The following is a 26,081-nucleotide window of genomic DNA, read 5'->3' on the forward strand; positions in this document are numbered from 1 at the left end:
CTAAAAATCTCAGAAGTCTGACTGTTTTAGCCAGTCAGAATGCAGATTCCCCATCCTCTGGTCTTGTGCCTTAGCTACAAACACCTCAGTCACTTTCTGTCTTTTGATATGAAGAATTTCCCACCAGAACCATGGACTGCAACACTATTAATTATGTCCTTTTCAACATTAAAGCAATATACTAAGACCTATGGATATATTTGTTGTCTACTGCAAATAAAAAAAATGAAAACCAGCTTTTCACGTCTGTTGTGAAAACGGTGTTGATAAAATGAAATAAAGTTGAAGGAATCACATAACTGGCAAATTGTTAAATGATATCAAGAAACAATGTCTATGCTAAACATATTTATCAAGTTGTCCATTAGCTCTACAATTCTGTGCAAGTTACTTCCTTTCTTTACGCAAACCACTGAGAAGTAAGCTTCAGTGTAAGAATTTACCTTAAACAGTAGTATCAAACAAAATCCAAAGTAAAAACTAACGCATTCCCCCATCCACTCTCCCCTATATACTACTCAAAAGTTTTGTCTTATTGGTCACAGCTGAACCCAAATGGTTAAAGTTCCCTGTCACTGAAGAAAAGAAACACACGCACACAAAAAAAAGGCACCAGAACATTTTCCACGTCACTTTTCAGGAGCACAGAGTCCACGTACCAGCAAACCTCCATTATCTCTGTTCTGCTGCAAATACCCAGGATAAGGAAGGCTAAACATAACATTATCAGTCTGTCTGAGCCTAGTCCTTTTTGTCACAGGTTAGTGGCTACGTTCAGCACAAACGTTCTTGCCTTCAAAAGACAAATCAGAAACACCTTCAGTGGGTCCAGGTCAGGCTGTAAGAAGGTCACATCAGGGATACTTCTCACTCTCGAGCACTCTAAGTGTATCAGACTAATGTGGTTATTTTCCTGACTACAGCATCCAGACCCTCCTAACAAGGATAACAAAAAAGAATGCAACTTAGACTCCCCCAGTATAAGCCTATTTACATATTATTTTCTGAGGTCCATTTAAATGAATGTTATAAAGCTCTTCCAGCATTAGCTTTCTAAATTAAGTGCTGCTTTTTTTTCTCTGCAGAGAAGTTCAAGGCAATATACAGGAGCGGGAAAGATGAATGTATGTTTGGTCTTCCTCGATGCCACGTGTTCTTCAGTAAAGCTGGCATTAAAATGTCAGAAAAACGTAACTATTTATCGTCTGTAAAACTGGAGCATTATTTTCCTCAGAAGCCTTAGAATAACAGGACTCTTTGCCCCACTTTCTGCCTTTAATGAATAAAAGGAACAAAGGCCTTAGTTGGGTATTTCCAGCCAGGGATGTATCTACTGTACTGTCCATGACTAACACAATCTGGAAGACAAAGCAAAGCCAAGGAGCAAATCCCTTGACCTCTACCTTCTGTTAGCCCTAAATGTCTTATTCCAACATTTTTTCTTGCAGAAACATGGGAAAGACAACATATGGTATCAAATCATAGAAAAGATCAAACCAGACCCATGCAACTACTCAACACGTTCTCAAGAGAACCATAAAATATTTAAAAAACACTTACTACAACTATTCCTCAGAAACAATTTTAAAAATAAATAATTTAAATTTCATGTAACCACTTTAGAGACTATACAAATTCCAGGCCGACTCAGGTTTGCCCAACTGTCTTCTGGTCACACTGTTTTATAACTAAGATTATAAACTGTAATATAGGAGATAAGCCCTCTGTAATTACCACTACAGGTATTTTTAATAACATACTGAAGAACTAACTATTAGGAGAATAAGAATGAATTACTTACAGAAATGTGTGTTAAGTAAACACTAAGTGCAAATTCCCAGGAAACAGAACATAAATTAACACTCGGTAATAAAAACCTTGTATAAGCAAAGGTCTGAGTAACCAAGGCCTTTCCTTTTTTTATAAACACACTTTTAACAAGCATCAGTGAAACATCATGCAGCCTACGCCCATAAAGTGCCCCTCTTTAGTTTTGAAACTTAAATACCTTACCAAAGAGAGAAAACATTTCTTGGGGGTTATAGGGAAGGACCTTCAAGCTCCTAATTCAAGGTCAAAGGGTCTGATGTGTCCAGCAGGCATCCCAGGGTGTCTCCTTACTCTGTGCAACCACAACTCATACGTGCTAAATCATGATGATCATCCTCTACCCATGAATTTTTATACCATGGTTCTTTTATTTTTTAATAGAATAACTCTGAAAAACTCTCAAAACATAAAGATAGTTGTGGTTACTTTATTTGCCCAACTGAATATTAAATATATTTCTTCATCTCTCTGAAAAATAATTAAATATCTAATTCTGTGCTAACTAACCAAAATATGGGAATGTTGGAAGAGTTGCAGGTATGAGGATGTTCCAAGTAATGACCAAATTGAAGTATGTAAACTGAAGGTTCTCTTTCCCACAATCGTTTTAAATGTAAGCCAGTCTTGTCAAAAAGCAAATACACCCCCTTGAGATCACGTTTTACAAGGACACCGGAGGACTGCCTACTGAATTTTCTGGGTGTACCCTAATTTGAGCACTTTGTGTGATCTGAAGCTTCTGGTGCTGATAACAACTGCTATCTCCCGTGACAGGCCACACGCACGCTTTTCTGAACACGGCGATAGCAGTGCCTTAAAACAAGTATCAGAAGGCTAAAACTCCACAGCAGCAAAATACACTGAGATATAGTGACAGCAGTTTTCTTAACTAGCAACAAGGAGGAAGATAATCAGCACTGCGCTCAGCAATGGAATCAGCGCGGGGCAACTTCAGAACAAATGCTGAAATTGCATTTTCTCAGCCTCTAAAAGCATCTTTTATGTAACTTACAATTACTTAAGATAGGCATGCCTGTGAAGAATAGCACTGACTTGAACTTAAACATTATGGCATTCTAAATCAGCTAAACAAAAGACTCAGCTGCAGAAGCTTTGATCCCCTATACTTATTTGCAACCCACCTTGAGACAGCTGCTCTTACTACTGCCAAACAGCTTTTCTCTACATCATCTTGAAAAGTGCAGTCCTCCAGGAAAATCTTCTCCCTAATAATGTTTTCAGAGGTCTCACATGAGTGAAGATATATAGAACAACAGACTAGTTAGTCTGGTCTAGAGAGAATCAGGCCTAATGAGTTACATCTCCAACCTAAGCAGACTTTGGTTAATAAAAGATAGTTCCTCTGAATCTCATCTTAGCACTCCAAAGTAGAACTCATGATAACTCAGAAGACGTCTGTGCAATGGCTGAGTAATGCAAGCTGGTCTGTGCTGGTGAAAACCACTGGACTTGGAAAGAACAGGCATGTGGATATTGTATTGGAAAGAACAGAGACTTCCATGACATGGATGTTCAAAAATAGCACAGATGATTCTGAAGCAAAAGTTATAAAGTATTTTCAACAGAAAAAATTCCTTCCCCTCGCAATATTCAATTCTTGAAGATCATTTCAAACAACCCCTCCTACGTTTCAGCTTAATGGCAAAATCTGATCTTGAAGGACTGCTCACCACTTCCTCCTCTAAGTACCACTTAATGCAGAACTGGCCTTAATAACAACAGAAATCTCACTGAGAAATGCAAAAGCAAGGCAGATGCAGAACAAGAAAGTTCCCAGATCCACATTAAGTGTTCCGTAAGGTAAGCAGAATTTTATCTAAATAAAGAAAATAAAACAAATATGATGACAATTGTTTCTAACAAGTCAACACTCATCTGCAAAGCATAACCAACTCCTTACCTTTTCCTGACATATATTCAAGGTAAGGTATTGAAAAGAAGTTAAATCTATCCTGATTTTTCAGAACTACAGATAATTTGCCTAAATTTCAAACGGTATTTTTAGATTACCACTTGTTTTACAGTTTTTATTACTACTGAATGACTGTGAAAGCATGAACAGCCTTAATTTAGTTTTTTCAAAGTCAGTCTGCAAGAAAAAAGTAACTCCTCCTACATCAGTAAGAATTTCTACTACCTATAAGAATTTCTCTTACCTAAAATACCAAGCTTAAAGTACAGAGACACAATTACCAGGCTGTTTATGGGAGGAGCAGTAAATCAAAAGTTTCACTAACTTGAAACACGCAAAATGCTCGTGACCGTTTTATGGCAAACTAAGTCAAGGAGTTCTCATCGCTGAGACCCTGGGAACTACAAATGATCAACTAAAGCTTTATGCAGTAGCCAAACGTTTCCTTAAACAAAGCCCTTGTAGTTTGTAATTCAGACAAGCTATGTGGATATTTAAACACACCTCTGGATTTAATAACATCGCTTTTTCAATTCTATTTTCTATGAAATTTGGCTACAAATGAGCAAAGAACAGCAATTATAGAAGCGACAATAAAATGTCTCAATCTATTTTTAGAGTAAGGCTGATTATTTACAATGAGTAGATGATTAGTCACTCATTACAAATATTTGTTTTAATTCTGTCAGATAAAGTTGTTTATCTGATAGATGCCTTAATATAAATCTGCAAAGGTAGCTTTTAAGGCCACTTTTTAAACTGTGGGAAGTAAGATTTTCTCAAGATCAGATTTTGTCTCGTCATCTTCTTCAGAAGGTACCAGAAATAAAAGTTGAAATGCTCAAAGAATCGTTTTCAAACCATTCAACTTGGAGGGGCCTTTGAAAGAAATTTAAAGACTTTTTCCTTTTGATCAAGCTCTACTCTTTAATCATATAAATTAGTCTTACAGTCTATTCTAATTTTCCATTTTATTTTTTGTTATTTTTCCTTTAAGCCAGAAATCTGAATTAAATAATAATAAAGATACACACATAAAAAGATATTCTATATTATCTATATAAATAATATTTGTACTTCCTGCTCTTTTTTTAAATTAAGATTTTTATACATGTAAAAATATGAATGACTTTTGAGACGTTACAACAGATGATGGTTTTATCTTGCATGTTAACAACAGAATGGAAAAACATTTTCTATTTCCTGGTCTAAAATAATTTCATCAAAGCATTTTGATCAGTTTTGCCAATGTCCTTGAAGCAGCTTCCAAAAAGCTGCTTAACTACATAATTACTTTACTTCTAAGACTGCAGAACCAAATTGATGAATCACAGAAAACAGCTATATATAAACTACTACTGCTCAAGATACTCTTAATGGTTTTATCAACTATTTCTGATGTACCGGATAAAATAAAAAAGGAGGGCAGAGAACATATAATCTTATTCTTCATCTCAAGAGACGCTTCAGTAAGGAGGTACAGAGGGAAGAGTAACAGACAAGAATGAGTTTAGTCTTGATTTAAGAAAAAAATACAGCATCACAGAGCCAAAGACTGAGCTTAAATTATATTCACTCATTTTAGCATGAGCAAAATCTCATCAAAACTGCAGTCTCTGAATACCTTTGTGAAGTTACGCAAAGATGAATGCTGTGCAACTGCAGCACTCCTTTAAGGAGAAGTGACACCATAAAAGCAGAGTCTAGAGCTGCTCACAAGCTGCTCCTGAGTCATGAGATCTGGGACAGACGAGTCATATTGGCTCTGACATTTACTAGGGAATTAAATAGCCATAGTTGGATATTTAAATTATGCTGAGAGCGCTCCTGGAGTTGAAGCAAGTGAAAAGCAATTTTGATTTCCTTCTTCAAACAGAAAATGGCCAAATCATTCACAAATACTTCTTACAATATTTCTGTTGGTCTGAACATAAGAGCTAAGCAGCAAGAACTGTGTCAAAGTCAATTAAGGGACAGATAACAGAAAGGTGTTCCTAATAAGCAAATATTGTTCACTTAACACTTCAGCCTACATCATGTTATATTTGTTTTCCAAATATTAAGTTAGCATTTGGAAATACTTTTAAAGTTCACATATTTTCTTATTTTGCATTAAGCCTCTGCAAAAGCATGAAAGGCTGCTCCTTTAATGACTTGTTCTAACACACTGGAATTGTCTCAAAACAAGCATGTAATGCAAAAGGTTTCATCTTCTCTACAAGCAATGTTTGAATTCTTGCCCTTTCATATTGACTCATTAAATTTGCCATGTCAGGAGTTGGCAAGATAACAGGAAAAGGAACGACATTGCTCTGGGTATCAGGTTATAATTTTTGGAAGGCAACATCACCCAGCTTTGTTGATAAGATAATGGGAAATAATTTGATTTTCAACCTTGTCCACTTTCTACATAAGGAATTCACTGCCAGATCGTGAGCCACAGCAATTCCCAAGTCTTGTAAACACCTTTGTATCGAGTAGTTTAATCTACTTCAGTGGAGAAGTAGAGAATCCCTTAGTACAGAGAAAATACTACCAGCATAGAGAACCATCTTTTTGGGCTGTTCTGTTTGGTAAAAAGATAGTACACAAGTCTAATTCTCTGCCTCTTGGTAAACTCAGTTTAAATGGAATGTTTCTTCCTATTTTTTTAAAGAATACTGCCTTTATGGCAGACATCATCACTGACACCTTCGGTGTCCTCTTCGTGCTGCCCTACCCCCTTTGTTAGCAGGGACAATGTGTTACAGATTACATCAGAAAGGCTTGCAGCACATCAAGAACGAGCACTGGAACAAAGACCTTTTTGCAAGTGGTATTGGCACCTGTTTATCAGTCTGCCCAGCTGTTTTGCAAAACAAGTCACCATTTTCTCCAGAATCACATTCCCAGTGAAGAATTAGTCATCTAACCAGCGCTGTGCTCATTGATGGGACGCGTATCTGCAGTTTTCATTTCCCTGTTCCCCTGCCCTTCTTTGCTGTTACACCCTGAGATACACACGAGTCAACAACTGGCTGATGAGAGAGAAGCAGAACTAAAAGCAAATTATGTAAAAACCAAATAAATTACTGCAACTCAACTGCCACAGATTTGCTTCTACTTCTTAATGTATACTTTTGAAAGTATCACGCATTTCATACTCTTTAGGAGCAATCCTGTAACATCATAAAATGTCCATCAAGTATGCAAGCACATCCAGTGCTACTGCGCTAGACCAGCAGACAGTTCAGTTCAAGCGATTTTGTGCCAAGGACCAAAGAATGAAATCAGCAGTCAGAGGTCAGCTCCATGACAGCAGTCCCAACCCACAAGAGAAATTACTCCCATTTCAGAGATTAACTTGCAAAGTATTAGAGCAGCAATGAAAGCAAGCACTGTGGTTTAAGGAGAGATTAAGAAAGAAAACAACTAAAACCCAAACAACAAACAGACACTGGACAAACAGATTTTGTCAGTTTTCTATATTTTCCAAATATGCTTTCAGGTTACTTTAGGAGGCTTCTTTCAACTCTGACCCTCCCAGCTGGCAGGTAGAAAGGACATAAAGTTTGCCCATTCCGGTAACAAGGGGAAAGAGCTGCATTTGTACTGCATGCTTACAAAGCACTGCATGAGAAGGAAAGTCCCTGAATTCAGGCACAGCACCTAGCAAACATCCCAGAGTCACAAGGGTGAGGACAAAGGAAGAGGGTGGCAGGGACTTCAGCACCATGCCACTTGAGCAGAGCCTTCCCACAGCCTCTTCTCTCTGCTGTTTGCCCATCCAGCCTCTTGCTTAGCACACAGAACGTACTCAGGGCATAGCTCAGTGCCACACTGCTATAAAATCTGGCTCTACTGCTTTCCATGAATGCTAAAATTACTGTTTTATTGTTTAGCATTGAGCTAAACCGCCGGGTTACAGAGAATTGTAATCAACATTTTACCTGTATCGGTGGCTCAATCATTATCCACGCGGGAAGCATCAAACTTGGGTTAAGAGGTTGAGTTCCTACACGGAAATAAATGCCACCATTGGTGTCACAGGCCCAAACATGCTGATTTCCACAGGACAAGCTGATCAACTTTACACCACCTAGTAACAAAGAGATTATTAGCAACCCGGCACTTTCCTTTCAAATTCAGCTAATAATCAGGACTTGTATTTCGACTTCATTGTATTAAACACGCTCTAAACACAGGCACATAAAAATGATTAGAAGTTAATACAACTTGTGAGAGAATAAAAAAAAAAAATAATTGCTGGATACAATGAATAAAACCAACAGGTAGTGCATATGTGACAAATTTCTCTTCTAAAAATAAATGTTTTAGTCACAGGAGAGTGCAATTTCTAAAGCACATTATAAATACGCTATTACAATAACCAAATTCAAGCAGGGAAACATTCCATGACAAATGTTATCAGTGCCTAGACAAACTTTCACATGACCTAACACGAACTATTCTCTGTAGCTGGCTAAGTTCAGAGACTTTTAAAGGTGTTGATCTGCTAATACAGTCAGCAAAGAACATTCCTAATGCCACCAGCATTTCAAAACTATAACAGCAAACAGGTTATGCATTTCAGTGTTAACATACCAGTGTCACATCTGTAAATAAAGGAACTGATTTTCAAATGGATTTATATTCACCACTGTACATACTTATTACACCAAGCTCAAATGTGCAGCAGTATTTTAAACCTGTCAGCACCATGAAAACAAAGCCGCCAAAGAAGGGCGAGGTGTGTTGGAATTTTGGGTTTGGTCTAGCTTCCTGCAAAGACAGTGGAGATGCATACCTGGTATTTTAGACTAAAAAGAACTGCTACTTAACTGTCTATTGAAACTCTTACTCTTTCACATTCATTTTAAAATAGCCATGTGATGTAATGTATCTAACATTTGATTTCCTATTTTCACCCCACGTTGGACGAAACAAAGCTAAGTAATGGAAAACAAGTTCCAAAGAAAGCAGGACCCATGCAGTACAGATCCACTACAGCAGGAATGTTCTGGTCAGACTCCAAACTAGAGACTCTAAAAATAGGCCTTTGCTGGTTAACTGAACATGCCAGTGCTGCTTGGGATATCCCATTCTTGGTAACAGTTCTGTTTTCAGGGATGTGAAATTTGGCAACAAATCCCTGTAAAGTGCATCAGACACAGCATTCCTTCAAGAGGGCCTTGGAATTTTATCCCACAGAGCGCAAGTTCAAAGCATTTATTTCTGCACAATGCAATATTCCCATTGGTTAGGGCTTGCTGAGAAAAAGAACAGGAAACAACAGGACAACATAGCTTTATATTTTAATTATCTGTAGTGGTAAACAGATCTCACTAACCAAAATTATTTAACTTTCTGAATCACAGGAATAGAAATCAACCTATCTCATCCCAAAATTTCCTTTAACCAGACAGCTTCATATAAAAACCAAAATGACAAACAAAAATTTCTATTGCTTGGGATGAGAACATCTACAGCAACTTTCTTTTGTAGACAGAGGCTTGACTTTGAGCTGCAAAGTGAAATTCTTACTTAAAACCTCATTATTCCCTCTAATAAAGTATGACTTGAAGCAATGGCTTTGTCACATGATATCTCAGCTGTCAAAGTGTTCTGATCCAGACAAGCATCAGGCATTCAAACGTGGAATCACATATCACCTATTCAGCATCGCTGACATTATTTATGTCTACAGTAAAATTTGATATTCAAAAACACAGCCCTTACGTAAACGTTTTGGGGTTTCTCCCTCCTCCCACTTACTGTTTGTATCTTAGGAGAAGGTCATGTCAACCACATTCACCAACTGTTCTAGAGCAAGTAGCATGAACCAGCAGTATTGTTTATTGTTAAAACCTAAAGGTCCTTCTACTGTGTTTAGAAACCTTGATAGTGATAGTGGAACGCTGATCAAAATCATCCACTGGGTGCTACTCCCAGTCCATAATGTAAAAGGCAAGATACTACCAACTAACAGGAATATTTCAACCTTAATGTTGGTAAATCCCACCACATCCATAGAGAATCCTGAACTGCATTTTACAGGTAGTTGATCCCACCCTGCCTGCCCACCACAGTTAAAGTTCTAATGTTTCTGGAGTGAACTTGAACAGTAACAATAGCTCTCCAATTTCTTCAGCCCCATTAGAACAAATAAAGGCTTTTCTATTATAGCAATGGATATGCAATTGTTAAGCAGTGATGTACCACACGCAATTAAATGGAGGAAAAAATGCCTAAAACATTTTCACATTTCAGTGAAATGTTAAGTACAATGGAGTGTTTTGGAGTGTTTGAGTACCTCCTGACCTCAAATCTCTTCTATGCCACCACCATGTGCCACAGAGCTGAAAGAAACTGCTGAATGTAAAGGCTGAATTTCTGAACTGTTGAAGTTCACAGGCTAGGAATTACAGTCAGCGAACACCAATTACACTGATTTCCTGTATGAATTCTTTTGAGATTTCAGACAATGACCAGAAGTTATTTATTTTTTCAGTTAAACACTTACTGTCTAAACTGCTGGAAAGCAGTGATTCATGAGAAGAGTTTCAAACAACACTACGGAACATGAAAAGGACAAAGTGACCATATCTATCCTGCAGCTCAGTAAAAGGCATCAATCAGTGCTTAAACTATGGTATGATGAGGGATTCAGAACCAATCCATCAAGTCTGAAAAACAACTGGTGCACAACTGACTAACAGGTTAATTTTGAAAAGCATGTTTTAGAATTTTTCTACTATTATAAACTATGAGGCCTAAGCTCTGCCAGCTATGTCTGCCTTTCCGTAAACCTTAAGTTAAAATTGCTTGTCTGTTCTCAGACCAGTCATGAACACTGCCATCATAATGGAAAAATTGCACACAAGTTGAATTATTTTTAAAATGGGGAGAGAATGGTGCATAGTCTCAATTTCCTTTAGTCTCACCTGAAACCAGAATGCAGATTAGCATGAAGGTAAGAATATTCTAACAGTCATACTATTAAAGAAATAAATCTGATTAGAATATTACTCATGAAGTTGGCAAATAGCCTGATTACCCAGAGTCAAACTCCAAACTGTGACTACATTTCAGTGATCAAATCATGGTCAACCACCTAAACGAACGAAAAGACCAGTTAACTAGCATCACATTCTAAGCATTATGCTGAATTATTACATCACTATAAATCTGAACATGAGTGTTAACAGCAGCATCACTCATGAATGATGCAACTCTTGGGAGTGTAATTCTTCCTTGGCAGGAAGCTTTGATGACTCTGAAAAAAACTGTGTTTAACCATAAAATTCAGACCTTTGTGCCCTAGACCAGGTGATTATGGCTGCACTGAGGTACAAGAACCAGCCTAGCTAAAGCTGATGGAGCCCCTGCACGGCACCGTGTCAGGCCCAGCCACCTCAGACTGACCAGCTGCAAGATGCACTGAACACACATAAAGCATCTTGCAAACAGAAAACTTCCTATCTCCAGGAAAAGGCTGAGCAGAACACTCTTTGAAAGCCACATCTGCTTTTGATGTTTTACTATCACCTGCCAACAGGTACTATTTAATCCAGTAAACGTTATATTCTACATCAGTAAACTGAGAGATACTTCTGGAAAATATGGTCTGCTAGGAGATGTCTACTCAATAAAAATGTCATACCTAGTTGGGAGAGATCCAGTTTTGTCCAATGCATCCCTGTTGGGCAGCTAGAGGAAAGTGTTCTGATAAATATCTGCCCGAGACTATCCAAGCCCCAGATGGCATCCTGGCAAGCAGAGTAGTGCACCATTTCAGCCTCTGGTGGCAGCTGCACCGTAGAAGGACGAAAATGAGGATTCTGATCACTGACACAAAACAGATCCTTGTTGCTTTGGCACAGCCACAAAAAGCTTCCTATGGAAAGGACACTTCTGTTATTAAAATAATTCCTAATCCACTTTGAGAAAGCTTACACATCCACTTTTTCTGAAAGAAATGATCAGTACATTTGGAGGCAAAACCAAAGCTTCTTGGCTTAGGTTCATAGGGTAAAGCTTTGAAATACAAACACACATCCTAAGCCCATATTTAGGCACTTAAATACTCCATTTCTCAAATAAAGGAAGTAGCAAGTGATCTCATTTAGAGAAATGTTTCATTTGAAGGAACTAATACAGAGAAGACACATGTAATAGTGCACTATCACCTCTTTTTATTCTTTTGCTCTTCTTTATCCTTGATAATAGCCTTTAAAAAGCAGCATTCTTTTTCAGCTCTAAACCACGTTTTTGCCACTAAAGCCAGCGTACTTAGACAATGCAATTGCTAACTATTGCAACCAGCAGTTCAATTCCCTGACAGGGTCTCACTTATACCAATAATGGGCAATTTTACTGCAATAACTGCACCAACAGGAGAATCAGGCATTTCAATAAAGCATGCTCTGAAACTTCCAATTACAGATTCTGGCAATTCATGCTTTGGCAGTTTAGGAAGTTGCTGCTTCTGAGGACCACCCATTTCTCTGCTGAATGCTGCTCCACACCAAAGGTGAGAGTGAATAATACATTAGTTTAATTTCCAGTAGTTTTACAGACATACTTCCACCCTACTTCATATCCCTGCAAACAGAGAAGACAACCAAAATCTGAAGTAATTCAGGATATTTATTTACTTACACCATCAATTCCACTCTGTTTAAAAATCAGATATTATATGCCTGCATTGTTGATTTACCAACCTTCTTTAGATGAAGCTGGGGAAGCCAACACAAAAATCCATTTTGTGGCAGATGCAGTACCACGAGGCACAATATTATTCCAATACGTGCCTTGAAAGAAAGAACGAGCGGTATTAATTGAAAACTTAAGTTTTCTGTTAAAATTTGTTATTTAAAATTTAAAAGACATTTTACTGCAATCAAGTATTAAATATATTTTAGACAAGATTTTCTATGAAAATCTTTCAAGAAACTGTTGAGGGGAGGGGGGAACCTCCTCCTGACACCTATGTAAATACACAGAGAGAAAACTGGGAGTGCAGAAGAGGATAAAGAAGAATATTAATGGTCTTCAACAGGGGACCAACTTCGTGATAAGGTTAAACAACTTCCTAGATGTATTGTTAGAGTTTACCTAAACAAAGAAATGTACCTAATCAGAATTCTATTTTGAGAACTGCAGCAAGAAAAATAAAGCAATCCCTCTATTTGCACTGTAAAACCATAACATTGTCTTGCACAGTCACACTCATCATGAGCCAGAGTCCACTGTGCAAGATAAAACAAGTTCAGCAGCTTAAGACTGCCTTCTTATTCCACAGAAGAGGTGTTAAAAGCCGTAACTTGTGCACAGTTCACTGACTGACAATGACCTTTCCATGAAAAATATTTCCCTTTAAATGAGAAAGTATTTAAGACCAAATGCTAATGAATCATTTAATTTAATTTAATTTTTAAACAAGTTCAAGCTGCCCTGACTTGCCATAGGTAATTCCTGTGGTGACAGAACTGTAGTTAGTTATCTCCTATTTAATATTCTTAACTTAAAAAAATTAAGATGCAAAGGCACACCAACCTATTAAGTTTCCCTTTGCTACATGAAATTCGTTTTTGCCTGAAGAGATCCAGACTCCACTGCCATTAACTCCAAGGAGGCTGGGCTGACACTGAAGCTGCTGTGACCAAAATGCCATTCGAAGCTTGTCAGCCACCTTCTCCACAGGTGCCTGAGCTGCTGTTGCCACCGTGTGAGTTGCCTGGATTATGGTCTGGAACAGGCTGCACTGGTCAAACACTACATAATCAGTGATGCTTACCTGGGAGGAGAAAGAAAAAAGTGCTCTTGATGATTAGTTTAAGCTGTGGGGTGAACAATCTTTCACCAGAAGCTTTTTTAGAAATATTCAAAGTGCAGGAAGGGAAAAACAAAAATGGTACATTTTGAGTAACTGTCTTGCTAATAAGCCACGATCAGTATTAAACACCACCAGCTTACAACGCCTTTCTAACCAACAATCCATTCAGAAATCTGCATTTTAAGACAGCCCTTTATTTTAGGATGTCTCCCTCTAAAAACATGCCAAACTCTGCAAACTAAGAGGTGAATTTTCAATTTCCCAAAGGAAGAGAGAAACTTGCACAGTGTGGGAATTCAAACCACATGACAGAAACTTGAATGCAATACTCCTTTGCAACTACCTCATGGACATTTTAATTCATAGTGCAGAAGGAGGTCTAAATAAGCAATTGCCCAAGTTCTGTCATGGATAAGTAAACTGGCAACACTCTGGGATACTCCCAGAAAGGAACAAAATGCCTAAGAGCAACTAAAAAAGCAGCAGTTTGCCAATAACCTCAAAGCCAAGCTACTCATGATGGCCACATGCAAAAAAAGGATTATACATGCACAAAGATCAAAATTCTTGTAACTAAGGTAGGCATGTGGACAAATTTTCTGTAAGACCATTTTTACTCATTTCCTCCCCATTCCTGTCTCTGGAGAAAACAAGAAAAGCTGGAGAAACCAGAGTCAGGAATTCCAAATCAATACCGGACAGTACTTGGTGTGGTTTCACCCACATGAACTGTGGCTGAAGCAAGCAGCTCCACATGACCCAAAGAAACTTCAACTGAATGGAAAAATGCAAAACTCATCCTCTTGCATGGTGACTTATTGATTTTCTCTAGCTAAGGAGAAGGATGGGCACTGGAAGACAAGAGAAGAGGCCGCATTCAGCAGTCAGACTTGATGCTCTGCCTCAACAGCATGTCCTATGACCTGGCAGAGCACTTCTTGTGCTCTTGAAAGCCACTGCAATGCTGCTCTGGATGACCATGGGATGGTTTTCCTCCCCTCTTTATAGCAGACACAAAAAAGGGATTGCAGCCATAGCCACACAGAAGTTTCAACATACTGAATAAAGTGTACTATAAAATATCAAGCAATTAACTGAATTTTTTCCTAGAATCTTGAGGGAAAACAACGAAAATAATCAACCCAAGGTAAAAGACTAAACTGAAAGCAAAATTAAAAAATGCCTACTTGCCACCAATGGTTATCATCTCCTTGTGGTTTCTTTGAAACTATACCAGTCCTGAACCAGAGATTGCCATGGATATCCAAAGCCCATAATGTCTGCTGATCGCCAAGGGTTATGCACACTGGTTCCAAAGCTTGCATTTCACTGGAAATGCAAACAAGTGAAAGTGTTAAAAACATTAACTGAAATTTATGTTAATGGTATCTTAAGGAAGATATTACAATGTTTATAGTTTAACACAGTTGAAAATCAGTGGGGCCAAGCTAAAAAACACATCTGACATTAAATTTTCAGTTATTCAGTACTTTATATTTTATTTGTTTAAGTAAAAAACATTCAACTACAAAAAAACCCCACAAGTCTTTCAAAGATGTCAAGATTTGAAATTTAGATACATAACAATAAAACTAAACAAGCCCGATTTTGCTCAGTAAATAAGCAATCAAGAGCTGTGTTCTTTTGATAAAACAGCTTCATAAATGTATCTCCTTAACTTCCTTGACCTATTCTGAAAACAATACCTGCAGTTCAGGGACCACAAGTAGAAAACTCAACTTAACTATATGACAAAGATAAATGCTGAATTTAGGACTCTAAGTTTCCTGCACAAGTAAACTATTTTCAAGTTCAGAAAGTCAATAGGGTCAGGTGATCATATCAGACACTGAAAAGGTAGCAAACAATGCTAGTTCTTTCAGATAACCTTTCTTGATAATTTAAGAACAAATAGTGACTGCTTCCTGCAATTTTAACACAAAGCCCAAGAACATGAAATGTACCCAAGGTGTAGGTCATGCAGGTATTTTCATTAAACAAACTCATTAAAGCTCAAGCAAATTTCACATTTGAACAAAGACACAGCAGTGTCTCAGATTGTTCAAAAGCCAAATACCAGGCTGGGAGGTAGCACAAGTTGAGCTTTCACAATAAGACATTCAGTAGATAAAAATCACCTGAGGACAAGAACTTGAATTTCTTCCTAAACTTGTGCCAGGCTGATGTCACAAGAGACACTAAATTCTACATTCTCAAAGCCAGCAGTAGAGACTCAGCGCTTCTAACTTTATCACAAAGAAACTAAGGTGAGCATGGGCTCAACTACAAAGATAAATACCAACTACACAAAATATTTATAAAAATCTGTGGCTGGGGAGTGCAGAAGTGTTATCCAGCTGTGTGGATGACCAAGAAAATGCATACATTTAATCTCAGGGAAAAAAAAAAAAAAAAAAAAAAAAAAAAAAAAAAAAGAAAGAAAAAACTCCTCTCAAAAAACCAGAGAGCTCCTTAAAACCATCATGGCACAGATTAAAGCAGCAGTATTTAATAAAAGTCACGTTGATAGACATCATAAGGACCTTTTAAATTTTTTTCGCACTCTTTCAACCTGCTTCTGTTCATGACAATTCCTTTCATTACAGAGCACTCATGGATGGATGGATGGATGGCAGGAAGGAAATATAGATAGACAGACAGCTAAAATATATATATATATACACACACACAGTGGTATCCAGACTCACGAGTTCAGGCTATACTTTTTTAACCATCGAGGAGTTCCAGCACAATCATTTGTGTCACTCTGGCTATGCCCAGAATGTCCCACTGGAGTGTCCCACCTGACAATATCGCTCTTCCACTGCTCTCCCTCAGGACAAAAGCTGCGCACTCCCTCCCGGTACAGCAGGGCCCGCTGCTCGCTCAGAGCCCACACCACGTTATTTCTGGACGTGACCTGTGACAGTGGATAAGGGCAGTCAACCTTTACTGCTCGGGCACAAGGACGATCCACACTCAGGCCTAGAAATCAGAAAATGAGGATTGCTTTACAAATTTTGGATCTTTGCAACAAAAAAATAAGAGATAAAGCAACTCAATAAAAGAAAATGCAGAAGGGAATATCCTTGACCTGCTAACACGTGTCATTTGATCACAGTTTCCTTGAGTGACTGTTCTTTCTATAAGCTATTAATAATTTCTTCTAATGTAGCTGACCTTACATTTAAAAAAATAAGGCACTGTACATCCTTCAACATCCTGCACAGTGCATGTCCAGTCCTGCCATTTCTGTTCCTTTTCTCCCTCTAGTGTCAGCACCAGGAATCTCCATTTATAAAACCCCTATCAGACCTGACAGAAGCATCAAAGAAAAAGCCAATAATGGAACAACTTTTGTCCAAAACATGCCAGGGAGAGAAGCAACCTGATCTGAATAGTGACAGCAGAGCAACTACAAAAGAGCATGCCACAGTGTATAGTACTGAAAGAAGCAGAGAGGTTCTGGTAGATTTACAGGCAGTTTGCACACATTTCTATATCTAACCTACAGGAATATGCTTCCTTTACGATTACGCTGAAGCTTGATTTACACACGTGAACCTGCACGTGGAACACCTCAGGAGACAGAGCTTTTGTTTCATCTCCTCATGCTGCCAAAGCCAGTATGAACAGACTCATGTGTATGATATATTCTAGACTAACAAGAACACTCGTTTCTAAACCTCTGAGCACACCCTTTTGTTATAAATGTTACACAAGACAGTGAAGAGAATGAAAAGATCCTGGAGACACAATTGTTACTAGCTGTCTCTCATTAGGAAGGCAGATATACTGAGAATTTATTTTTTGCATCAAAAGACAAATTTGGAAGCCTAAGAACAGCAGAATGTAAGCTGATGTAATCACACCAATCTCTCAAAGGGAAGAAAAATATTGATTCAAGCCTCCACAGAGCCCTGTATAATTAGCATCCAAAATTTACTCTCCATCATCACTATCCATGCCTATTGGCAGTATGCATGTGACCATGGGCAGGCCACTTGATTTCTGGGAGTACTACATTTAACAAAAAACCCAAATATTTTTAATAGAGTTTCTTTGAAACAGTGATGTCTGCTTAAAACAGTTTTCTCAATCACAAAGAATTTTTGCATTGTGCTACAGTAAATAAATCTAAAAATTACGAGTGTGACAAAATTAAATGAAAAGTAAGTAAGAATTCTGATAGCCACTCAGACATGCTGTCCCGTTTCTGTATGTCTTATACAGTTTCCCCTTAACCCAGTCCACCTCTTCATTTCACTAGTAATTCCTTCAACATGTTATTGGTAATTTTTCCTTAGTAACTCAGCTCTCTGTGCAAGCCCCACATGCTCAAGAGTCCTTGATGCTTTTCTCCTTCTCTCTCTAAAGCTAGTACTGCCATCCTTCATTCTAGCTACCTGCATTTAGCCTGAATACTGTTTGCATAACACCTTCCAAATGCATCCTCTTCTATTCACTGAAGAACTTAAAACTAAGGCCATGACTTCAAAGTTGCCACTACACTACCCCTTTTTCCAGTTTGTGCCTCACTCAGATCCAGTAAAAAGGCAGCTGCAGATTCCTGCTCCACAGTCCATTCCATTCCCCCATAGCTCTGCTTTCTCTATCACATAAACACCTATCACTTGTCTATACTCCCCAAGCACTTCACGATATTCTGTCTCAGAATACCTTCCTGTCATTAGCAGGTGGTAAATAACTCTTACCTTCTAGAGATCTGTGCTTTGCTTCTACTTTTCCCTCTTCTGCCCACTTAAGGCTGAGTTGTTTCAGTGCACCATACCACTTTCAAAACATGGATACTATTTAGATATTTTCTACAATCCCTTTCCATTTATCTCCATCCATCTCATATCTTCCCCATGCCATAAATTCTCTGTACTGTATGTACTGCAACTGGCACACACAAAACAAGTGGCCATGAACTGGCTTTTTCACTCTCATAATTACACAAAATCTCACAGCTGTTTCCAAGTGTTTCTCAAGATAAAAAGGTTTCCTTATGTGGATAAAAGTTTGTAGCAAATTGCCATCATTCTATAGACTTGAAATCTAATCTCAGCCCACACAAATTCAAAGAGCCCGCAATTAATTCAGGTACCTGTTTGCAGATACAGATCTCCGTTTGTTCTGATAATCCAGGCGGTGTCATCACTTAGAGCTACAAATACAGCCTGGGGTAAAGCCTCATACCAGTGCCGTTTTCCTTTTATAGTTACTTTTCCACAAGCAAAAGCTTTGTTAGTCTTCTGTTCAATCTTCCAGAGAAGAGCCCCTGTATGAGAGGTAAAGAACATAATAGCACTCAGCAATTACTGCAACAGTCACAGGTGACGTGTCCTAGCTACACCTAAACTAACAGGAGAGGAAAAGCAAACCACTAGCATTAAACAGAAATGTAAGTTTAAAAAGCCCCTGCAATTTTTTTTTTTTTTAAAAAAGGAAGACCAGAACAGTAACTGACTTCTAATATATAATATCTTAAAAAAAAAGAAAACGAAAAAAACCCAAAATGAAGCACCAAACCTCACTGCTGGCTTGTATATTGTACTGTCAGAGCAGTACATTGTCATATTAATTTCCTTTGAATGATTCCACAAAGTTGCATTTAATTCTATTTTGACATGGTTAAGATGCTCCTGCATGGCAAACTGTGGAGGCTAGAAACCTCCACAGATTCAGCGAAAAGCTGGGTGAATTCCAGGAACTGAAGGATAAGAAATGCAGAAGAACAACCTTTTGCCCAGGCAACCCGAACCACCACCAACCGCAGCCTGAAACTACCAAGGGCAAACATGACACAGGCCCATTCCTTTCACCTTTCTGCAGGGACCTGCTGCTGGACCACTCTTAAGGGCAAGATACTGAGCTGGATAAACCCACACTCTCACCTACTACAAGTAGTCTTGAATTGTTTTGTCTATAGCAAAGCTCAGCTACACATCAAACAGAATTTCTTTCCTCTTAAAACAGATAGCAAGTCTTCCCCTACAGAGAGAAGGGAAGATTGACATGTGCTTTTGGAGATGACAGGGAAGGAAAGTAGTGGCAAGGCAGAAGAAATCAAAATGGCTGAGAAACTTTGTATTTTCACTCCAGTCCTGGAACAATCTGGAAGGCCAAAAGTGACGCAAGTTTATAACCAAAACCTGCTTATTTTTAATCCAACATAATCCTCATTCACAACCATCCAGAACAAATGCATATGCAAATGTACTAGAACTTCAAAGTATTTTTCTTCAGTATTTAAAAACAAATCAAATCAACCAACCCATGCATACACAAAGCCAATTCTATATTTACAATAAAAACTTTAAAACTGTGAATGACAGGACAGTATGGGTGGGAAGGGATCTTAAAGATCATCTAGTTCCAACCCTCCTGCCAGGGCAGGTACACCTCTCACTTGACCAGATTGCTGAAGGCCTCATCCAGCCTGGCCTTGAACACTTCCAGAGATGGGGGAACCACAGTTTCTCTGGGCAACCTCTTCCTGTGCCTCACCACCCTCACAGCCAAGAACTTCCATTGCTCTGTAACAAAAATCAAGGTTTTGTATAGACAAGGAGCTCTTCTCTGCCTACCACTAAACTGCTACTTCTGAAGTTCACTTTAATCGGGCAAATGCATATTGAAAACCTCCCAAAATGCAGTGTGAACCTGTTAGAAAGACAGTCACTTAAACTGGAACATGGGATGCACAGGTAGTGAAGATGCAGTCATACAACTGTGACTGAAAAAAAAAAAAACCCACCAAAAAGAAATCCAAACCAACACACTACTTTTACATGAAAAAAAAGCCCTAAACAACTAAGTTTCTGGAAGTAATTGATTTGAAAAAAACCCAATAAACTGCCTACATAGAAATTACATATGCACTCAACTAAATCTGTACTCTCAAAAAAGTAACAATTTTCACCTAATTAATAATAACTGATATTAAAGAAACCCATGAAAAACAACCAACCAAAGAACAAGAACAAAGAAAATGCCCAAGTCTACCCAAGTTTTATACTTACAAGGCAACAGTGCAGTAGAAGCCAACCTACCTGAGGGGGAAACTGCCACTTGCTGGACTCCATCCTCAAATTTCTGCCAGCGCAGCCCAGCTGCAGGAAGGGCACTGCAGTACAGGCTGCCTCGGTAGTCCAGGCACCAAATGTATTTTTCTGAGACAACAAGGCTCAGGATGCCATAACCAGGGCCAGAATATCCCATCCAGCTCTCTGCAAACTAAAAACTGTAGAGTCAGAACAGTGTCAGGTGTCTTCAGACTGCATAAGAAAACGGCTATATAAGAACAGCAGCTCCCACGTTTTGATTTTAAAAAGGTAACTTAAGTACTTTAATCAATGAATAAAATTGCCTTGAGAAAATAAAACTACGTCTGTCATTTTTCTCAAAGGCAGCACGTGCACAACGAGACTGCTGGAACAACAGACTTAGCAAAAAAATAAACCACTCCACCCCGTCATCCACCTCCAAAGAAGGAATACATAAAAAGGTACAGTCTGCCTGTAGTCCAGGAAATTATTCATCGTCTAGGAAGTGATGAGCAAAGGGAACAAGACAGCTGAAGGGCAGAGACAGATGAATATCCAACTCTGATACTCTGTATGGTAGAGGAGCCACATCTTGCAGAAATCTGGTTACAGCCTGCTCTCTTAAATTTTGATTGCTTGCATGAGGTGAACTCAAGCACTGCATACATTACCACAGGACTTTTCTGAACATGACAGAGTATAAGAATATCATAACCTGAAACTAAAATCTTCTGCACTTTGAGCTGCAGTTGTTGATAGATAGGACACCATCAACTTATAACTCAACCTTTAAGAATGAATATTTGATTGATCTCAACACAAGGCTGCTACAGATTTAAAAGAAACAAAATCCCCACCCTACAAGAACTGCATTAGAACTGCATTTCCTTCTTAAGACTTCTGCTAAAAAAGCCCCAGTGAATCTGGCAATTTTGCAGATTTTACAATTAAGTTCAGTACTTCTTTTCTATAGTGTCTATGAGGATTACCCACAAAATAATGATGAGAAAAATAGGGATAACAGAAAAAGGAACGACAACATTTTAAACAGTACTAACCACTGCTGGCTAGGGGGCAAAGACTAATCCTTATTCTGAGTATTTACAGGTAAAATAATCCTTAAGCAGAAGCCAGCCATGTGAGATAATTAGCATTACTTCTCCATGAAATCAGCTGAATTTCAGAACATTATCACACAGAATTTGGACTACTGGAGATGCAAACTAGCAGCAGCCTTTGAACCTGACTGCATTTTACTGTTCACTCTTTAATGGATGGGTTTCTAACAGCATTTTTTTTGAGCTGGGAATAACACAACCAGAAGAGCTTCTTTGCATTGCAAGCACACATCACCCATTCTGAAGTCAGATATATCACATTATTTAAGTTACAACATGTACTGTTGTTAGGCTTTATACTTTACTTGTGTATTGAACCAAGTAAAAAAGACTTGCTCTCCTCAAGATGTAAAGGACAGTAATTGCAGGAATGTTTCTTCTGAAAAGCTGTTTCTTTTTAAGGTTAAAGGTACTGTAATTAAACTGAAAAGAAATACCTGATCAGATTTTAACAGCACCATTTCATCTAGGCTTATCTTGGCTACGTCCTGTGCACCAGGCACAGAACCAACTTCAGGCATGCTGGTCTCTGAGGATGAATATGGTAATCCATGTCCATAAATATCCTCTTCATCACTTGAGGCAGATTTTTCAGTCTTACTTTCATGAGTGTCTGCTACCCTTTCAGCGGTGCTAGTACTACATTTAGCTTTGATTGCACTTTCAAAATTCCACCCAGAAATGGAACAGTTATCTGATTGAACACTGTCAGAGATGTCACACTGGAGCCCAGAAGGGTCTGACAGAGCACTGTGGATTAGAGACAGCTGCTGTGGGTCTTCCCCACCAGTTTCATCACTTTCCTTTGGTGTCAGGAATGTCTGGACACCAAGTATACTGTCACATTCCAAAAACATCTGGTCTGTAGGGTCTGGATCTTCAGAAGATATTTCAGTATCCTGCAGCTTCACTTTATCCAAGTCTTCATCTATTTTACACGATGTAGGAAAATCCTGCTCCTCCTCCTCCTGGCTCAGCTTTCCAGGACAGCATTCATTGCTTGCAGAAACCTCACCACCATTACACTCACCACCAACACTGCCTGTCAAGTCTTCTGTGAGCATCAGGGGAGATGCAGACGTCAAAGTATCTACAACAGCTGAAGTACCCGTGCCACTGTCACCGTTTGGAAGTTTCTGTAAATCAACCACATCTCCATTTTCTTCATTAATTAGTACATTTGCTGACTCAGGAGACTGTAGGACACTGAAAGTTTCTGAACCGTTATCTTCTTGCAAGATTGTATGGGACTCCACACTGAACATACTTTCCTGATCGGGAGATCCAGTACTCAGATGATCAATGCTGCCACTCATTATGCTGGAAGTCATGGAAAAGGAGTCTGCATTCAAGGAATGTGGACTGTCACCAGAAAGCTGACGCTCATAAATTGGTGTGCCTTCCAGAGAGCTGTGGCTTCTCCTTGTCCCACCTTCTGTTATCATGCACACATGGAAAAAAAAAGGAGAAAAGTAATATTAATAAAATCTATTAAATCCCGGTGCCAAGTAAGAAATTAAAATATTTTTAGAACTGGAGGAAGAACAAAGTTAAATCTAAATTTTAACCACATTGAATTTTTTCTCAACTTTAATATTAAATTTTACATATAAAGCCAAAAAAAGCCTCAATACAATAAACAATTAAAATTATTGAGTACTCACACTACTTCATCAAACTAAAGAGGATGGCTAAGAAAGACATTGCCAAATATTTTGAATAGGATGAATAGATATTACAGAATTCCAACATAAAACTGGACAGAGCCCACTGTATGTTCCCATTAATGAATACATTAGAACTCAGAGCGTGTTTACATAAAGCAAAACAAAAGAAATAAAATCTCAGATGAAAATCTCAAGACAGAAATGGCCTACCACAACCCCTCAACCATTTCAGAAGCACAACAACACAGCAGACATGAAGCCTGCCGAACACAGACTCTTTCATGTAACACGCTCTAACAACAAGCAGTGTCAGGGAAAACTATGCTCAACCTACCCTGTTTCTTCTTTTTTTTCTTTTTCACCTTAATTGGCTTTACAATAAGTTCTTGATCAAAATCTTCAGAGCTGATGGTGCTGAACCGTTGTGAAGAAAGTTGACCTTCTCTCTGAGCTTCTGGAAGTTGGTCTGCGCACATCATGAAGCTCGAGCCACTGTCCACGGAGTTCACAGAGCTGCTTCTGCTTCGTGATTCACTTACTACAGAGCAGCCTCTTCTCCTGGTTTCATTGCTCAAGTCTCCTCCCCTCTCAAAACTTTTCTCTGACAGCGTTGGAGTTTCCAGATCATCTTTCACCGAAGAAGTGCCATTTTTATCACCAGTAACTGAAGGGGAAGTAATCATTTTTTTTTCTGTTTCCAGTGAAGGGCTGGATGATACAGATGAAACTACTGATGATGGGGTCAGCAATTTAGGACTCGTATCTGTTAAAGGATTTGACAATTTTAAATTCACATCTGAAATTGTCCAAAGGAAAAATAAAAGTATAAATACAAGTTCAAGTATAAATACGAGCATCAAGTGAGTAGGGGCATAATTTTGGAGACTTTTGAAAGAAAAGAATATGTATACACACAAAAAAATTCTAAGCTAACAACATTTAAAAAGAAATACTTGTGCACACGCACACACTATAAACTTCCTGCAAATCAATCTATATGAAAGCACTTCCCCCAAACCCTGTATCAAGCTTCTATCAGCAAAATTCTGAATTCACTTTTATGTAAAAAGAACGGTACAGGTCTGCAGCTTGGAAGATCCAATTGTATCACACACTGAAGTGCCATCCTATGTCTTTGACTTCTTCATTCAAACATTTAGTAGCTTGAAAAAAAAAACCAAGGAAAATGACCAGATAAATCATTGTAGTGATTAGAAGAAAACACACTTGTAAAGGCTCCTTTCAATCTATACTTGAAAGCTGAGACAAATAATAAACAGTATCTAGAAGTTTGAGTAAAGAACTGCCTAAATGACTAAAGCTAATGCCAATACGCAATGATAAGAAAGTTAAGTTCCCCAGCATCCAACGAGACTGCATAGAGAATTTATTAGCATTTTGCTAAAACAAAGCCAAGGTGGAGTATTTAGATGCATCAGTAGTCCTTTTTAAAGAGTTCTAGTAACATAAATGTTTAATTCAGACAGCAACAAGTATGAAACAGTCAAATTATTTTTGGAATTTTAGTGAGCATTCTTTAGATCTATTTGCCAATTCCTTCTTTTTCATTGCTAGGAAGGCTGAGATTTCCACTGGAATGTGGCTGGTGACAGGTGGCACAGAATCAACGTATTCAGCTACTGAGACTGATCCCAAAGGGATAACCATAATCAGGAATCCAGACTGCTTCAGCATCATGGTTCAGAATGAGCTCCCAAATGCACAGATTAGAGATGCCTCATTAGGTTAATGCTGATCCACTCTCAAAAAAGGCAAGCATATTTAATTTCCTAATGCCCCCATTCTCACTGCAGCCAAAAGAGAAGCTCAGATAAGCAGATAAACCAGATCTCTGAATATAACCTATCAGAACAGATGCATAACTCTACAGGACCTGGCAGGTTTTTGCAATAATCGGAAGGGTTTTATCTGAGGTTTGGGTTGTTTCAGTTTTGTTGGTTTTCAGTTCTGCTGAGTTTGTTTGTTGTTGTTGTTGGGTTTTTTTAATTAAAAAAGTACAATAGGCACCATGTTCCATGAGGTACATACTAATTTACACATACTAAACCACCCACTAATTTCTACATACCAAGCTTACTAATCTATACAAACCTATTGATGACAGTCCTTCAGGTCTATTTGAAATTCTTATTATGTCTCTATCCCCCTTTAAGAGAAAAATCTCATTGTTGGTACAGGACACAGACACAATATCACCGTATCCTTCCAAGCCACCAATCAAAGCCTGTAAAGAGTCAACAAAGAAAGAAATAATTGGCATTAGATTAACACAGTGTTTGCACAACACAGTACTCTTAACAAAAGCACTCACTGGATTTTAATCAACATAAATAGTTACAGGCTAAAGATTTTTATCTTATTAAAAAAAAAACTAAAATAGAAAAAAGAAGCAGGAAAGAACCCTTTAATCATGATGCAGCTCCATTTTTATACTAATTTAAATTCCACTGATCTATTCCTTGTCCAACTAAAGGCAACTAAATATAACAACTTAAGCAATATACAACTTGGTGGCAGAAGAGCACCCCAGTACAAATGTTTAATATCATTTAGACAAAAATATACTCGCTTGTATCCACGCTCATATGCATTTTTTAAGACAACAAAATAACTAACACTTCACTGTATGGCAAATAAAAGGTA

The 26,081-nt window shown here is 38.3% G+C and overlaps 1 protein-coding gene across 2 annotated transcripts in view; it reads right to left on the reverse strand.

The window, feature by feature from the left end:
- The window catches only part of TECPR2 (tectonin beta-propeller repeat containing 2), a 44,505-nt gene that overhangs the window by 9,605 nt on the left and 8,819 nt on the right, over positions 1-26,081 (reverse strand). For both annotated transcript variants that reach the window (XM_040067213.2, XM_040067214.2), the window contains 11 exons: positions 25,530-25,662; positions 23,752-24,180; positions 22,188-23,185; positions 20,639-20,822; positions 18,691-18,864; positions 16,385-16,565; positions 14,768-14,909; positions 13,301-13,541; positions 12,466-12,555; positions 11,406-11,639; positions 7,693-7,841 (listed from right to left, as the gene is read on the reverse strand). In XM_040067213.2, coding sequence (XP_039923147.1) covers positions 7,693-7,841; positions 11,406-11,639; positions 12,466-12,555; positions 13,301-13,541; positions 14,768-14,909; positions 16,385-16,565; positions 18,691-18,864; positions 20,639-20,822; positions 22,188-23,185; positions 23,752-24,180; positions 25,530-25,662 — 2,955 coding nt within the window. The remainder of the gene's footprint in view (positions 1-7,692; positions 7,842-11,405; positions 11,640-12,465; positions 12,556-13,300; positions 13,542-14,767; positions 14,910-16,384; positions 16,566-18,690; positions 18,865-20,638; positions 20,823-22,187; positions 23,186-23,751; positions 24,181-25,529; positions 25,663-26,081) is intronic.

This window comes from Hirundo rustica, chromosome 6, assembly GCF_015227805.2.
Source record: "Hirundo rustica isolate bHirRus1 chromosome 6, bHirRus1.pri.v3, whole genome shotgun sequence".
Taxonomy (NCBI): domain Eukaryota; kingdom Metazoa; phylum Chordata; class Aves; order Passeriformes; family Hirundinidae; genus Hirundo; species Hirundo rustica.